This window comes from Sparus aurata, chromosome 7 (assembly GCF_900880675.1).
Source record: "Sparus aurata chromosome 7, fSpaAur1.1, whole genome shotgun sequence".
Lineage (NCBI taxonomy): Eukaryota > Metazoa > Chordata > Actinopteri > Spariformes > Sparidae > Sparus > Sparus aurata.
In genome coordinates, this window is record NC_044193.1 from 878,308 (window position 1) to 896,051 (window position 17,744).

At 44.5% G+C, this 17,744-nt stretch overlaps 1 protein-coding gene across 4 annotated transcripts in view; it reads left to right on the forward strand.

The window, feature by feature from the left end:
- Positions 1-17,744, forward strand: part of gripap1 (GRIP1 associated protein 1) — a 39,117-nt gene that overhangs the window by 707 nt on the left and 20,666 nt on the right. Inside the window, exons 2-21 of one of the 4 annotated variants that reach the window (XM_030422334.1) lie at positions 715-781; positions 1,714-1,775; positions 1,869-1,895; positions 2,220-2,327; positions 4,114-4,276; positions 4,776-4,915; positions 5,034-5,073; positions 7,970-8,136; positions 9,871-9,918; positions 10,765-10,796; positions 11,004-11,051; positions 11,153-11,252; positions 12,185-12,262; positions 13,356-13,448; positions 14,062-14,103; positions 15,145-15,279; positions 15,742-15,837; positions 16,090-16,200; positions 16,333-16,434; positions 16,693-16,806. In XM_030422334.1, coding sequence (XP_030278194.1) covers positions 715-781; positions 1,714-1,775; positions 1,869-1,895; positions 2,220-2,327; positions 4,114-4,276; positions 4,776-4,915; positions 5,034-5,073; positions 7,970-8,136; positions 9,871-9,918; positions 10,765-10,796; positions 11,004-11,051; positions 11,153-11,252; positions 12,185-12,262; positions 13,356-13,448; positions 14,062-14,103; positions 15,145-15,279; positions 15,742-15,837; positions 16,090-16,200; positions 16,333-16,434; positions 16,693-16,806 — 1,773 coding nt within the window. The remainder of the gene's footprint in view (positions 1-714; positions 782-1,713; positions 1,776-1,868; positions 1,896-2,219; positions 2,328-4,113; positions 4,277-4,775; positions 4,916-5,033; positions 5,074-7,969; positions 8,137-9,870; positions 9,919-10,764; positions 10,797-11,003; positions 11,052-11,152; positions 11,253-12,184; positions 12,263-13,355; positions 13,449-14,061; positions 14,104-15,144; positions 15,280-15,741; positions 15,838-16,089; positions 16,201-16,332; positions 16,435-16,692; positions 16,807-17,744) is intronic. The other 3 variants (XM_030422336.1, XM_030422335.1, XM_030422337.1) reach the window with 3 other exon arrangements.

The following is a 17,744-nucleotide window of genomic DNA, read 5'->3' on the forward strand; positions in this document are numbered from 1 at the left end:
CACACAGTGAGTGTTAACGTGAAGAGGAAGAGCTCAGACACACACACTGACACCTGTTAGCATGCTAACTGCTCACACACTGTACTGACAGAAGCTGCTCACTCATTAAGGTTCTGGTCATCAGCTTGACGTCTTGACTGGACTCTGTTCTGATGCTAACAGAGGAGCTGATGGTCTCCACCTGTGAGCCTGATGCTAACTCTGCATGCTAACAGTCTGGAGCTGGAGGCGTTTTCATTTGTATGTGTGAAATAAGAATTCATCACCTGCACTGTTGCTTTTCTGTTCTTTTAAAGGTGCATTATGTGAGATTCTAGTTGAACACATACAAAAATGAACTTAAATAAAGAGTTGATGTTATGATGTGTGTAGTGTTGCAGAGATGTAGCTGACGTCAGCATGCTAACCAGCTCCTGTCAGTGGTATAAACATTGATTCTCCGTGATCCCCCTCAGGACCGCTAGCTGCACATCTAACTGAGCTAATAAGCTAACAGCAGCAGTTAGTGGTTACACTCCCTACATGCTGCCCCCTGTTCGCTTTGAGAATGAATGTGACAGGTGTGTTACGTATCGCACCTTTAAATCATGATGGGTTCAGTTTGCAGATTGAGTGAAAGCAGAATAATGAAACATGATGATGAAGGTGATGAAGATGTTGATGATGATGTGTGTGTGTGTGTGTGTGTGTGTGTGTGTGTGTGTGTGTGTGCAGGCTCAGCTGTTGGAGCTGCGGACTCAGAACTACCAGCTGTCTGACGACCTCAGGAAGAACTCGACAGGTAGAAACACTCCGCTGTGCTTCATGATGATGATGATGATGGTGGTGATGGTGGTGATGATGATGATGATGATGATGGTGATGATGATGGTGGTGATGATGAAGCTGCTCTCTGTTTTGTTCATCGTCTCTTCATCACGTTCATGTTCAGATATTTGCCTGCAGTCACAAACGAGTGATTTCTCAGATGGACACATTAGACAAACGTAACAGAACTGAAGGAAACGAGTGAAGCAGAAAACAGAATAATTTCATGGCAGTTTGATCAGGTTAATTCATAGTTTGAACGTGTCTCCTGTGAAGTCGTTATTAGTTAGTGTTAAATAAAAACGCTCTTGTTAAAGGAACAGTTCACCCCGTCGTCTCCTCTCTGCATGTTGATGTGAAGTTTCATCGTCCACAAAACAACTGAAACTTTATTGTGAAAACTGAGATTGTAGAATCAGTCGAGGCTGCTGATGACATCACATCCTGCTGCAGAGTGATTCTGATAATCGTCTTTATTGACACAGAAAGTTATTGATTATTAATCCGTAACATTGAAATGTGTTAAAGAAAGTAAATCCACAATGTTAAAGATGAAATACTTTTAAATGTCTGAAACTATCTGTAGATTTACATCCTGCTGATGAAAAACAAACATTATTATTATTATTATTATTATTATTATTATTGAACAAACCTCATATCAGCAGAATTTAACTGCAGTTAAATAAACTTTTAGCTGTGGAGAATCAACGAAACCTAAAAAATAACTTTGAAACGACTTTAACTGATAATATAGAATATAATAAAAGTTATTTTATCTTCAGAATCAGTGAATATTTGTCTTGTTTTATCTCAAACATCTGATTTATTGATCGTTCCTGTTGAACTGTGTGAATAAAGTTTTCAGGATCTGTTTAAAGTTTAATGAGGAGGATTCTGTTTCAGAGCTGAACGCCGTCCGTCAGAAGAATGTGGTTCTGGAGAGAGATTTCATCAAAGCGCAGAAGGTGATCAATACTTCACATTAATGATGAGTGATGTCGTCCAGCTCGTATTGATCAGCTGCTGTTTAATGAATGATTTGTCTTTTTGTCTCTCAGGCGCTGAACAAGAGCAAGAAGGCTCAGGTGAGTTCACACACACACACACACACACACAGACACACACACACACACACAGACACACACACACACACACACACACAGATTTCTGCAGTGTTCCTTCAGTTTACGTGTGAAGATGAAGACGTGGATGTTTTATGATATGATAACTTCCCGTCACATGTTGTTGTGTTGTTGTTGTTGTGTTGCTGTTGTTGTGATGGTGTTGTTGTTGTTGTGTTGCTGTTGTTGTGATGGTGTTGTTGTTGTTGTGTTGCTGTTGTTGTGATGGTGTTGTTGTTGTTGTGTTGCTGTTGTTGTGATGGTGTTGTTGTTGTTGTGTTGCTGCAGGAGGTGGAGGCTCTGCTGAGTGAGAACGAGATGCTTCAGGGGAAACTTCACAGTCAGGAGGACGACTTCAGGCTGCAGAACAGCACGCTGATGACAGAACTCTCCAAAGTAACTTCACTTTTATTTCACAGTAACAATATAAATGTTTTATTCCACTGAGCGACGCAGCAGGTGGAGCAGAAGTTCTGTCACTGCTCCGTCACACAGGATGCATTCAGGAACAGCTCAGGGTGTCGGTGTTCTGTACTTCTTCTCTCTGAAGTCTCGGCGGGTCAGAAGTGTCTCAGCTGAACGTGGTTCTGACTGAGGCTGTGTCTCAGTTCAGGTGTGCATCCTTCAGAGGAGCATCTGAAGGCTGATTACATCCCAACATGAAGGCTGTCCCAGTCTGAAGCTCCTCCAGATGCTCCTTCTTCTCCCTGTTTCTGGAGGATGCACCGCTACGATCCTTCGTGGCCTCACATATCCCAAGATGCTTTGCGCGCCCGAAAAAGAAGAAAGAAAGAGAGAAAATGGCGACATCATGTGGTGTAGATCGTCACTTTCGCGGGCCTGGACGGCAGAAATGGTGACGTAAGAGTAAAACATCTGGTTATGCAACCAGGAAATGCTCCAAAGGCTAGACCGTCACATTTAACAACAGCTGACGAGGTTAACAAGGTCTCTCTGAAGGACTCGCCTTCAAAGACCACAAAGGCCGAGTCCTTCAGAGGATGCAGACCCTGAGCTGAGATCAGGGATTAAAGTTCTCCGTCACTACAACAGATTTCCATCATTCCATCTTCACAGAGGCGACTTATGAGATCGATGTAGATCGGAGGAGAACAACTGTTGATCTTTATTAACAGATTGTCACACTCTGCAGCCAATGGTATCGTTAACAGCCTGACCAATGACAGTGTAGTGACCCACACAGGGCGGGATCTAAACATGGAGTGGCGCTAACGTTTAGCTGGTTAGCTAGCAAGGACTCGTCGCGCTGCTACTTTATCAATTAGTTTCTGAGTTTAGTCAACACGTGAGAACTCGCCTGACACAGAGAGTCTCCTGTTGTGTGCTACATGTGTGAAATAACAACTACAGTCTGGACTTTGTCTGCAGTGTATCTGTGTAAACGGCTTCAGCGTCTCTCCCCTCTGGCACCGTGAGTTACCATGGTTACAGGAACGCCCTGAAAATTTATAATGATCAATAAGAAGTGTTTGGTTAGTTTGACTGTACAAAATCATGAATGTAGCCTGATTGTAGCTCAATGCTGAAATCTTGTGTAAAGCCTCAGAGCTTCTTTGATTATTAACAGCATGTTAGTGATGACAGAAAGGTGATAACTCTCCATCAGACTGACAAGGCTGATAAAGTTGCTGTTTGTATGATGTATTTTCCTGTTAAACAATAAGAGGCTCACTTTAACAATATTATTGATAATGATGATGAGAAGAAGAAGAAGTAGAAAACTGGCGTACTGAAAAGTTCTGTAGATGGTTGATTATTTGAAAGAGTAAATCTTGAGAGAAGCTCGGGGGGAAAAAAAGCCCCGTTTGATTTCATAGGTTGAAAAGACAAAAAAAAATGAAGTGTGAATAGAACAGCTGTTCAGATCCTCCTCCTGTAAAACACTGTTGGTAAATATTTAAACGTGACGTCTGCGTTAGAGAACAGGGTGTGAGGTGAGGCTGTAACTCTTATCTTGTTTTTATAGCACGTGTTGAGTAACGTGCCCTGTAACATGTTTCACACATGACAGATTGGGAATATGACTTGGCTACAGCTCGAAAAACATTCAGTCAAAAGATATTTTTTTCTTTAATCGATATGAGACAAAGTATCTCAGCTCGTCGGTTCCACTGAGGAGATGATAAGTTGTTAATCTTGGTTCTGTTCTGGGTTCTTCCAGCTGTGCACGCAGATCGAGCAGCTGGAGCAGGAGAACCAGGGCCTGAAGGAGCGAGGAGCCGCCGCTGCGTCCAGCGCACCGCCCAACTCCACCTCCGGCCCGGTTGATGGAGAACTTCTCCGCCTGCAGGCTGAGAACTCCACCCTGCAGAAGAAGATGAAAGGTGTGTAATCTTCTCCACCTTCTCTGTTTGACGGAGCCGCCAGGAGCCGTGTGACGTCTGTTTGTGTCTCTGCAGAACCCTCGAAATGTTCTGTGTACGACCCACATGTTCTGTTGACGGGTTTCATGTTCTGTTAGAGATCTCAGAGTTCATCTCTTCACAAAACAAGACCAGGTCCAAACAGTTTCCAGATTTTAATGTCAGGATTGTTTTCTGGACTGAAGCTGTCAGAATAGGTCCGAGCAGAACCTGAACACGTGCAGAACCTGAACACGTGCAGGACCTGAACACGTGCAGAACCTGAACACGTGCAGGACCTGAACACGAGCAGAACCTGAACACGTGCAGAACCTGAACACGTGCAGGACCTGAACACGTGCAGGACCTGAACACGTGCAGAACCTGAACACAGATTCTCATGATCATGTTTTTAGTAAAAGTCTTGGTTCATTAGTTGAAGACGACCCATGGTTCTGCTCACACTGTGGTTCTGCTGCAGCCCTTCAGGAGCGGTTCGATAAAGAGCTGCAGAGCGCCACCACGGAGACCGACGGGTCGGCCGGCGCCAACGGAGTCTCTGATGTCACGGGGCGAGGGGAGGAGCCGGCAGCAGAGGGAGCCAATGACAGACTGGAACAGGTGACGGTCGCTCCGGTTCTTAGAAAGTTCTGCTGAGGTTTCACTCAGATTTAAATGAGCTGGTGAGGAAAAGTTCTACGGTTCTGTAAAGTGTCTGTCGTGTTTGTTCTTGTTGCAGTCGGAGGCTCAGCTGGAGCGAACAGGGAAACAGCTTCACGGTGAGTTCTGGTTCTGTTCATCACCTTTGTAGAACCGACTCTGTTCTTCTCATGTGATCCACATGACGGACTCGGATCAGAACCAGCCCGTAACTGTGTTCACATGAAGTTTGCTGATTTTATTTAACAGTAAACATTTAAAACAGTCGACTCACATGAGAAGAAGCAGAGTTCTGCTCAGTCGGGTCTCTACAGGGTCGGTTCTGCCTCGCTTTTGTTCTCTTCAAGCTTTTAAAGAAACGTTTGACTGAACTTTTGTTTCTTCTTCTGCTCGATGTCCGTTTCATTTAAATCATTCAAACAAACGAATGATTAAATCACACAGACGACTTTGTCCAGTCGTCGTCTGGCTTTGAGTGTCAGTCCGACCCGAGATTCCACCAGAACCGTGTCGGCCGCGTCACGTCTCAAACACGCCAGCAGAGCTGATGGTTTCACTGTCGTCTCTGTGTGACTTCAGCAGTTCGCTGAGCTGCGTATCAGATACGCAGGACTTTTATTTCACAAACACAAGTTCTTCTGCTGATCCTTCGGTCGGGAACTTCCTGTTGTTGTTTTTATAACACAGACCTGTAACTGATCATGTGATTATCACCGAGCTCCTCAGTCTGGTGACACCAGCTGTTCACCGGACGCAAAACACAGCTGCTGGGTCGCCGGACGGCAGAACCAGACCAGAGCCGTAACGCAGCGGACACGTACCTGGTGGAATCACAGGGTAATAAAGGAACAGTTCACCTATAAAGTGAACCCAGTCCGCCTCTCCTCCAGTCAGGTGACGTGTCGAGGTCCACAGAACAGTTCTGGAGCTTCACAGTGAAACAGAGTCGCAGCATTCTGCTGAACAACTGAAGCAGCTGAAACTGAACACTAAAACTGCTGTTAGCACTTCCTGTTAGCACTTCCTGTTAGCACTTCCTGTTAGCAGTGAACCTGTTGATGTTCTGACAGCGTCACTGGTTCACTGTGGTACTGAAGGAAACTGAGTTCTGCTGGTGTGAGGAGGATTATGGACTCATGTTTTCTCCCTCCTGTCGATGTCGAGCTGCACGCTGACACTTTCAGTTCAGCAGCGACTGACACAGGATGTAAATAAGGAGCCATTTTGTGTTTAGTGGAAGCGTCACCTGACTCCCGTCATGGTGGAGGAGATGATGACTGGACTTTACTGCTGCAGTGAACTGATCCTGGATCAGTCTGGTGATATTCTCTATTTCTCTAACTGTCGTCAGATTTCATAATTCGGCTCAAATACAACACGTCCTCAGTTCTGTCTCACTTCCTGTCTTTGGCGCTCGGCTCAAAGCTCATTGGTTCCCACTGAACCCCCCAAAGAAAAGAATAGTTTCATGTTTAAGAACAGGAACAAACAGTCGATGACACACTGAGGAGGTGCGTTCACTGTCGGGTTGTTCTGGAAAAGTAAAGAATGTCACCAGAGTGTCGTAGCTGAGAGAACAAACGATGGTCAGGTTGTTTTTATTGATTTCACACAAACAAGTTGAATCCTTAAAGGACCAGACTGGATCCTGACAGATAATTCATCAACATGTCAGTGTGAAGAGAGCAGACTGATGGTGCGTTCAAGGACACTCATGTAGGCAGAGACACACCTAAAGATCAAATAGTTAATTGATTTCTTGTATTAAATAACTTTAAAATGCTGTTTATACATTTTACTGTTATTAAGTTGAAAGTATGAACATGAAACTTTATGAATAAGTGTCCGACTGCAGCTTCTGTTCCTGTTCAGTGTCCTTGAACGCATCACTTCAGAGACTTTTAACGAACACTGATGACGTCAGTTTAACGAGCTGACTCAACACGACGGCGGTGGATCGAGATGACTTAAATCTGATGTGTAGTTGAGATAAACCTGTTTTGGCACCAGTGTGGCCCTTCACCGTGTTCGTCACCCTCAATTCTCAAATATTGTCCGTTATTTACCTTCAGACAGACATTGATCAGTTTCTCTGTTATTATTTGAATTCTGGCTCCTGATTTGAGAATTAAGGGTGACGTTACAGCCCGGCTTCATCTGAGCGTAGAGCAGCTAGCTGGCTCGAAGGCAGACACACACTCCACCTGAAACTGTCAAACTGTGAACATCAGACCACTAAAGATCCACCAGGATGTAAAGACGCGTCGGAGAGGAAGTCTGGGCTCCACATTCTGGAGTTTTCTGGCAAAGCTGCAAAGCCAAAAACTGACGTGTGTCGGTATCAGAGCTCTGACACAAAACAGTCTGAACACAAACGTCAGAGCTGATGTGTTGATGGGGCTCTGATGGAGTTCAGGAGGGTGTTTGTGTGAATGTTTCTCATTCTGACTTCTGACGTCATCAATCTCACTGAGTGTGTCGCTGGACGTCTTTGAGTCCATATCAAAGTTTTACTAAAGTTGCTGAATGCTTTTCTTGAGATTCCTGAATTGATTTTATAGAACTAACGCTTTGTTAGCTCGATGCTAACATGTGATAGTGCTAATGAAGTCCTTGTAGTGCTGCATCGATGAGACGGGAGACTGACTGACAGCTGACGTGACTGATTAAACGTTTTCACATCGTCTGCTGTTCAGAAAGCAAACAAATGATCAGTAGATCATGATAGTTTAGTATCAGAGGTATCAGGAGTGAGTTTATCTGTTTGTTTGTTTGTTTGTTTGGTTCAGTTGTCGATGTTAGCAGTTTCAACATGATGACGTCTCTAGTAATGAAGTTCTGGATGAGAAACGTTCAGATAAACACGGCGTCAGTGAACGCCTCCGACGCGTCACAGTCGGTGTTTGGCTTTGCAGCTGGGCCGGACTCGGACCGGGTCGGCCTCCTCAGGCGTGGCGCTGTAGTGTGTGTCTGGCCTAACGGACTGCCCCCTGCTGTGTGCGGCGCCCCCTTTAGGCCGGTCAGAGACGAGCGTAGAGGAGATTGTAGCTAAGCAGGCAGCGATAGGCTGGTCGGCTGCTCTCTGTCCAATAACTCACTGCTTTGGACCAGAGCTGGAGATGGCACTGACCACCGAGCAGGAGGAGAAGAGGCTGCTGAGGGAGCAGGTCCACCACCTGGAGGTACTGACACACACCTGACGCACACACCTGACACACACACACACACACACACACACACCTGACACACACACACCTGACGCACACACCTGACACACACACACACACCTGACACACACCTGACACACACACACACACCAGAGACACACACACACACCAGAGACACACACACACCAGAGACACACACATGACACACACATGACAAATAAAACGTTCAGGACACATAAAAGTGTTTTGATGTAAAAACCTTTTTTAGTGTAAAGAAAACATCAAACAATGTAGAATTCTGTTGTTCTGGAATGTATTGATTAATGTTATTTTACTAAACCTGATAACTGAATTGATTTGTGGGTACACTCGCTGATCCTGGGTCAGAATATTGATGATCTGGCGCCGGATGATCCGTCTCTCTACAAAGACTCAGAGTTCCCATCACTCCTAAAGTTTCTCTGCATTCATCAGCTAAGAAGTTTATTAATCAGGCGGTGAGAGATGAAGAGTCTCTGCATGTGTTCACATCGAGCAGCGACGCTGAAGGAGAACGTGAGACTGAGATTGTTTCATACCGGAGATGTTTACGTGTCGACACATTTAGTTTGAACTGGGGCTGGGAGATATATCGAATATACTCGATGTACCGCGGCTTGTTCTCTGTGGGATGTAGAAAATGACATACATACATTCAATTGTCACGCAGTTGCTTTTAGTCGCGGGCACTGAGCTACAGGTTTCTCTCACTCTCTCTCATCTCGCATCAGATAAAACAAACGCACCTAGTTACGTACATCACATTCTGTCGTGCGTGCCCGTTATACGCCCGGCAGCATGTAGCAGCAGAGACCTCAGGTAGCGGCAGCAGGTGCTTTGACAAATGGAGGGAGAATTAATTCCCAAGAAAAACAACGCAGGCTCCATTGTCGGGCGGTGGTTTGGGTACCAGAGGGAGGACGATGAACAAATAAAGTTAATATGTAAAGTATGCCGCAAAACTTGTTGTTTGAAATGTTATTAGTGACATCATGCACAAAAAGGCACTTTATTTTATTTATTTGTATAAATATTGTACAAAATGTGCACTTTAATTTAGCTTTTTTTTATACATCATATTAGTTACATCATGCATAAAAGACACTTTATTTGTTTTGAAATGAAATGTTTACTGCTTATTAACTGTTTAATAAATACAGTTTTGATAAATTTGTTTAGTTGTGATTTTACCCTTTTGGCATGAATGTTTAAAATCAGCATATATTAATGCGGTATGAACAAAGTGTTAATTCATGGCTAAGGGAAAATATCGAGATATATATCGTGTATCGTGACATGGCCCAAAAATATCGGGATATTAGTAAAAGGCCGTATCGCCCGGCACTAGTTTGAATCGACTTGTTCAGGTGAGACAGTTCACTGATTTATCAGAACGATGCAGACGAACAGTTTGAGCTTTAAACTGAGGACGGAAGAACTTTGATAAACCTCAGAGTGCAGATCAATATGAGATCAATATGAGATCAATATGAGATCAATACGAGATCAATACGAGTCAGAGGATGAAGTGAAGCTGCATGTTTGATGGATTCAGACACGGTGAACTTCATCCTCAGCTTCTGGATGTCAGGACTCACATATGAACTCCTAAATACACAAGTTTCAAATCTGATCAATATTTCCTTCTGAAATGTTTAAACCAAACCAGCTTCTGTTCACTCGACTCATTCCGTCTTCTGTCGTCTGCAGGCGTCCAAACAGGCTGAAATCACCAAACTGCAGGAAGAGATAACAAAGGTAAACGTTACAACTCGTCACTGATCAGCATCGTTAGTCTTTATTCTTCCATCACAGCTGCAACGATTAGTTGATTATTCAGTCCGTCAATCAAAAGATGATAATCGATCAAGTCATATTTTGTTCTCTAAAGTGTCAAACATCATCTGGTTCCAGCTTCTTAGATGTGAAGATTTCCTGCTTTTCTTTGTCAGTTCTGATAATAAATGATGAGACTTAAAGACGTCACATTGATCTCTGGGACATCATGAAGATAATCAGCAGATTAAACTTAAACATTCAAATGAGCCAGTGTAGAAATATTACATCGCACATTTAATTTTGATTTCCTGTCTGTTTCTGTCTGTCTGTCTGCCTGTCTGTCTGCCTGTCTGTCTGTTTCTGTCTGTCTGTCTGTCTGTCTGTCTGTTTGTCTGTTTCTGTCTGTTTCTGTCTGTCTGTCTGTCTGTCTGCCTGTCTGTCTGCCTGTCTGTCTGTTTCTGTCTGTCTGTCTGTCTGTCTGTCTGCCTGTCTGTCTGCCTGTCTGTCTGTTTCTGTCTGTCTGTCTGTCTGTTTCTGTCTGTCTGTCTGCCTGTCTGCCTGTCTGTCTGTTTCTGTCTGTTTCTGTCTGTCTGTCTGTTTCTGTCTGTCTGTCTGTTTCTGTCTGTCTGTTTCTGTCTGTTTCTGTCTGTCTGTCTGTCTGTCTGTCTGTCTGTCTGTTTCTGTCTGTCTGTCTGTCTGTCTGTTTCTGTCTGTTTCTGTCTGTCTGTTTCTGTCTGTCTGTCTGTTTCTGTCTGTCTGTCTGTTTCTGTCTGTTTCTGTCTGTCTGTCTGTCTGTTTCTGTCTGTCTTTCTGTCTGTCCTCCAGCTGTCTGACAAGTTAAAGAAGAAGCAGGAGAGGTGAGACTCTTTCCTCTTCCTTCACTCCTGTAGGAAACACAACATTTATACATTTAACTCTTAAAGATTTTAGACATTAGAAGTTTATCTGCACGGTGTTGTAGTTGCAGTTCTTCTCCTCTGGGGGGCGTTCAGGTTGGAGGAACATGAAGAGCTGCAGCGACCTGACTGTCGATCATAAACTCTGTTTCTGTTGTTCTGTCTCAGTTTCCAGCGTCTGCAGGGAGAGAAGGAGGTTCTGTACAACGACAGCAGGTCAGAACCACAGTTCTACTGCAGCTCGGTCTCACTGTGCTGACTGTGTGTTGTTCTGTACTGCAGATGTCCACATGTTGTTCATTCTTTATTGTCTGCAGGACAAAAATTGATGAGATCAACCAAAGGAAGGAGGAGGAGCTGAAGGCCATGAACCTCCGCATCCAGAAACTACAGACCGACCTCATGGCAGCCAATCAGGTCTGAGATCAGTTACACACAGCCACACAATGCACACAACGTCTCTGCATTACAAAATACTTCAGGTGGAAACAGACAACTTTTCCAACCAGTGCTGTTCATGTTAGTCGCTGTCGCAAAGACAACAGATCACTTTGTTTGTCTCAGAGAAACAACGACCAAAGACACAAAACAGAACGTGAGTTTATTTATTCACTGAGTCTCTAATTGAGACGTGATAGAAGTGTAATCATCCTGACTGATCGACAGGCGGCTTCATTTCTCTGGCAGATTTTGCTCCTGCTGGCAGAAAGAAAAGAGTATTGACAGTGACGTTCACACGGACGTGTAGTCTGAAGTCATGAAACACAGAAATCACTCGACATATTTGCACATTCAGTTCCTTCGACCAAAGTGTTTTCAGTTAAATGTGTGTTTCCACCACAGGCTGAAGATATGTTCATGTTTTGATCAGTGACTTTAAAGCTCTTACATGAGTTAAACACAGTTTGTCTCATGAGGACTCGTGTCTGACGGGCAGTTAGTTGGGATGGAGAGAAGAAAAGACTCATCATCAGTCTGAGTTTTTATTTCGATGATTGAATTGAACGCTTGAGTTTCAATTAAGAATACAAATTCCTGACAACTTTTATTATTTAACTTCCACAGCTGGAAACAGCAGCAGAACTGCAGCTGCGACCCGAATCAGCAGAAGGAAACATGAATCTGCTCATGACAGAGAGGCTACATGTCTAAGCTAACTAAACTAGCTAATGTGACGAGGATTCATGTTTACATCCCACGCTGTCACGAGCCTTTCATCCATGAGTAGATTCACGATTGTAATAAAATAGTTCCTGATCGTTTCAGTTTCACAGAGCTTCTACTGTGGCGGCTGACCTCAAGTCAGTTTTAATCCAAAGTGACTGAAGTGTGTTTGTGTTTTGGATCAGATGACGGCAGAGCTGAGAGAGCAGCTGCAGAGCAGAGAGAAGGAGCACGAACTGGCTGTCCACACTCTGAAAGACCAGGTAACACACACACACACACACACACACACACACACACACACACACACACACACACAGGTAGACCTGTACCTGTGAGCTTTTAACCTTCATCACATACTGTCAGATCTCAGGTCAGCAGCAGGAGTTTAGCAACATCCACATGAAGACACATGTTGGGCGTGAGATTCAGTTTCAGTCTTCACACATCTGCAAATACTGAAACTTAAAGTAAATGAGGGCTGAGGAGACAAGAAGGGAAGGAGGGAGGAAACAAGGAATCAAAGTGAGGGTTTTAAGGAGGAAGTAGAGTGAAACTGATGACTGTAGGATCTGCTTCCTGTTTCTTACTTTCACTGCCGAAGTGATTCAGCCATGAAAAATGGCTTCATATTCACAACAAAGGACAGATCTGAAATCAGTTTCAGTTTGGCAGTGAGACGTCCGGCTGTCTTTCCTGCTGCTGTCTGTCTGTTTCTGACCTGTTTGTCTCCTCTTGTCTTGTCTCCTCCTCCCTTCTCTCCTCCCTTCTCTCCTCTTCTCTCCTCTTGTCTCCTCTCCTCTCCTCTTCTCTCCTCTCCTCTCCTCTTCTCTCCTCTCCTCTCCTCTTGTCTCCTCCTCCCTTCTCTCCTCTTGTCTGTTTCTGTCTCCTCTTCTCTTCTCTCCTCTTGTCTGTTTCTGTCTCCTCTTCTCTCCTCTTCTCTCCTCTTCTCTCCTCTTGTCTCCTCTTGTCTCCTCTTCTCTCCTCTTCTCTCCTCTTCTCTCCTCTTGTCTGTTTCTGTCTCCTCTCCTCTTGTCTCCTCCTCCCTTCTCTCCTCTTCTCTCCTCTTCTCTTGTCTCCTCCTCCCTTCTCTCCTCTTCTCTCCTCTCCTCTTGTCTCCTCCTCCCTTCTCTCCTCTTGTCTCCTCTTCTCTGTTCTGTCTCCTCTCTCGTCTTCTTTTTTTGTCATCTCTCCTCGTTTCCATCCCTTCTTCTTCTGTTGTCTTTATTCCTCTTGCTGACTTTTTACTTTAATCGGTCCTCTTCGGTTCTCTTCTCTGGTTTCTCTCTGTTCTGTTTGGTTCTGTCGGTCCCGTTCTCTCTGCTGCCGCCTGCCTATGGTGCACTGGTACTGCAGGTAGCCAATCAGAGCGCAGTCAGTCAGGAGCAGGTGGACAACATCCTGCAGGAGAACGATGCTCTGAGGACAAACCTAGCTGCTCTAGAACAGGTAATGAACCAAGAGAACATCATCCAGAAGGTTCTCAGTGGAACCTTACTGCCATAAAGTGTCTGGTATACCTGAAGAACGTTACATAGAACCAGAACACTGTGTCTCTGGGGACCAGAACTGCTAATGTACCTGGAGAACTTCATATAGAAGCTAAACTCCAAAACACTCCTCTGAGTTCTAATCATAGAACCGCTAATGTACTCAGAGAACATGACAGAACCAGAGCAAAACACCCAGAACATTCAGGTTTTTACTTAATCTGGAACAAGGTTCTGAAGCTGGTCACAAAACTAAAGGTCTGATGGTCTGAAACTTACTAAAGTCTCCAGAACCTTGTGTAGAACCCGTAATACTGCTCTGGATTAATGCAACAAAACTTAGAACCAGCCTAGAACCATGAACCACGTCTGTAGTCGGGACTCATGACTGAGTAACGGGTTTAAAGACAGACACCGGTTCCTCAACTAGAACTTAACCGCCCTGGAACAGTTCACAGTTATCACTAAATTGATATCGGTAACCCAACTCTAGAACTGAGTTCTGAGGACTAACAGGAACAGGTGTAATATACAAACACTAACTGGGTTTGGACCTGTGACACGTTCCACAGGAGAACACGGCTCTCAGGACCAATCTTTGCGCTCTTGAACAGGTAATTATGTCTCAGACCGGAGCTAGAACCCTTTTCTAGAACCTTAACCTTACAGTGATGGTGTGAAACTAATGTAGTCGCCCAGAACCCTGCGTAGAACTCCTTAAAACCATTAACAGCTTTAGATGTAGAACTCTAACTCTGGTGGCTGTTAGAACAACAGAACCTTTATTACTTTATCATAAACCACATCTGTACTCAGGACTCATCAGTCGGATCAGTGAGTATTGATGAGCTGTAGAACAAACGGAGAGCTGACCCTGATCTGGATCCGATCTGGATCCGATCTGAACCTTTCCTTCCTTGTGTCACATGTTAGCCTGACTTCCAGAACTCCTCCTCGCTGATGTCTGAGGGATTAAAGGTGTAAAATAGATATTTTGTAAATGTAGCTATTACTGTATACTGAGAGTTCACACAGTGGTTATGCTAAGCTAACTGATGCTACTTATTCACAAAGTCAAAGGTTATTAACGTAACGTTTCATACTGTGAGGTACGTTGTTTTATTTTTGTGAGATGTAATTTAAATCTTTCCGATTGAACCTTTTACAGCATTTATCGAGTGTCAGCTCAGATGTGACAGTTTCTAACTTGGTTTGATATCGCAGCGAAGAACCGGCGAAACATTGAGCATACATTTTTTGATTCTTATTAAAAGATAAATATAACATATTTGTGTCCTGTGTGTTAAGAATAACGACGTTAACAACAGCTTCAAATATTCAGTGTTGACATTTTGATATTTGAGAAGCAGCAACACAAAGTAACAACTTATGTCTGTACAAGAACTAGTCAGTGAGCTGTTTTGGTTTCGTGATGATAAAACTACACGTGGCCACTTGACGTTAGCACGAAGCTAGCTCTGAGCTGAGGAAGCGCTGCAGACACAGACGACAGCGACTTTATAGGATTCACATGAAGTAGAACTCCATCTGACTCTGCAGCCACAGATACTGAACTGAACTCATCAGGCTGAGCACTGATGGGAGGCCGTTTTAAAAGATTCAGATGATACATGAAGTTTTGGTTCCGTGTGCAGATCCAGACGGTGAAGACGCAGGAGATGAACCTGTTGCGTGAGCAGCAGGAGGCGCTGACGGCCGAGCTGCAGCAGAGACGAGCCGAGCAGGAGAGTCTGTTGGCCCAGAGAGACGACCTGGACTCACAGCTGCAGGTACCACGTTTCTCAAGTACTCTGAGTATTTGAATTTAATGCAGATTAAACTTGTACACCACATGTCAGGGAAGTCGTTAAAGACTTTTTACTCTGAGTACATCACCTTCACTATAAACTTGATCATCACTGAATTAAAACAACTTTTGTGTCGTGAACCTTATTATCATTATTCTGTCTGGCTTTAAAGATCCATAATCAACCTGCACTGCTGATGGATCACTTCACAGGACAACACGATCAATATTTCACTAAAACAATAACTCATCATTAGATTCATCACAAAAACAACACGAGTGTGTTTCCTCGTTTGTTCTCTGCTCACATTGTGTCTGTTCCTCGTGTCCTCACTCAGACTTCAAGGACCGATCCACGAAACCTTATTGACACGTTTTTATTAGTGATCTCTAAAAACTCAGTTTGTTCTTATTCTGATTTCTGTCTTTGATTTTTCTCCTTCAGGAGTCGAGTTTCGCCAACAGGAAGTTGTTGGAGCAGTTAACAGAAGAAGGACAAGAGAAGGAGAAGCTGCTGAGAGAGCTGGAGGAGGCGAAGAAGGTGCACACACACACACGCAGACACACACACACGCAGACACACACCAACACACACACACACACACACTCAGACACACACACACGCAGACACACACACACACACACACACGCACACTTGTTTGTATCTCTGTATTAGGATGTGCATATCACGAACACAGAAAGACTCATCAGAGATATTAAGCTTCTAAACACACTAACGATTATCACAACATTGTGTGTGTGTGTGTGTGTGTGTGTGTGTGTGTGTGAGCAGACAGCAGAGAAGAGGAAGGCCATGTTGGATGATATGGCCATTCAGCTGAGCCAGGAGAAGTCTGACCACAAGGAGGCGCTGTCAGACCTCAAACTGCAGCATGAGAAGGAGGTGAGACACCACGAGCTGCTCCTCTTCTGTTTCCTGTTTCCTCTCCAAAATAAAGAATGCACAAATACAAACCAGCTTATTTGTGAGTAAAGTCTAAGTTCTGTCTGTTGATGTTGGTTCTCCCTCTCTCAGGTTCTCGGGGTGAGAGCTCGATATGAGAAGGAGCTCCGAGGACTCCACGAAGACAAGAATCGCTCGGAGGAGGAGATCCGACAGCAGCTTAGAGAAGAAAAGGTAAACAAACAGGCAGAAAAAGAAAGAAGGAGGCAGGATGTGGACAGGAAGGAGGAGCGACAGGGAGAGGGAGGTGGGGCGGAGGAGGAGGTTAAGAAGAGGAACAAGAAGAAAGTCTGACAAGTTTGAAACAGATAAAAGTTTTTCTCTCAGCAGCGATCTGCTGACAGTCCTCGTGTCTTTGAGAAAACACTGGTCATATATGATTATTACACGTTACATTATTATATATTACATCATGTGTGTTTGTGTTTTCAGGCTCGGACCAAAGAGCTGGAGGGTCTTCAGCAGAAGGTGGAGGAGCTGCAGGCTCAGGTTCTGTCCATGGAGGGAACCAAAGGATGGTTCGAGAGGCGACTCAAGGAGGCCGAGGTCAGTCTGACGTTAACTCACCAGCTTCTTACCGCTCCGATCAGACGCAGCACAGTTTCTACAGCGGGAGGCTGCTGGTTCAGACTGTTTCTCTGTCTAGAGGCTGTTTGGAAACAAACTCGGCTTAAATGAGAAGCAGTTCTCTTGTATTCAGATGTGGTTTATTCACAGAGTTGCTAACGATCTACTAATGAGGAAGTGAACGACTTCTAGCTCGACAGTTAACGGTACAGATCTGTGAGTTTACTTCACAACACAGTCACTGTTTAGCTGAATGGGGCGGCAGTAGCTCAGTCGGTAGAGACTCGGCTTGGGGAGGGTGGGTCGGTTCAAGTCCAGCTACTGACCACAATATGGAAGTGGACTGGTGCCAGTTCACTTCCTGGCTTACTGTCGAGGTGCCCTTGAGCAAGGTACCAAACCCCCCATATGCTCCCCGGGCGCTGTCACAGCAGCCCACTGCTCCGAGCTGGCAGGGTGTGTGTGTGTGTGTGTGTGTGTGTATTTGTGTATACTTACAATATGCAGCTAGAGATGGTTCAAATGCAGAGAACAAATTTCGGGTGTTATATACCGTATTGACCCGAATATAGGACGACCCTGATTATAAGACGACCCCTCTTTTCTAGACTAATCTTCAGAAAAAGACTCTGATAACCAAAATTCGATTCTCAATAACAAACTCACATACCCTCCTGTCAGTCTCTTGGAAGCGGCCGCTTAGAGGACCACGATAAGCTTTTCTCTTACTGTTAGCGTTTTCAGACGATCTTTTTGGACCCGCCATCTTCGGACGTTACACTCCGTAACTCCATATTTCTTGGCTGGCTGACAGTTGTTTGGCGCCTCCGCTGCATTGATCACCATTATCTTAAAATCAGCATCATAGCTCCGCCTCAGATGTCTGTTAACTTGCCACACTTGATCCACTTTGCTCC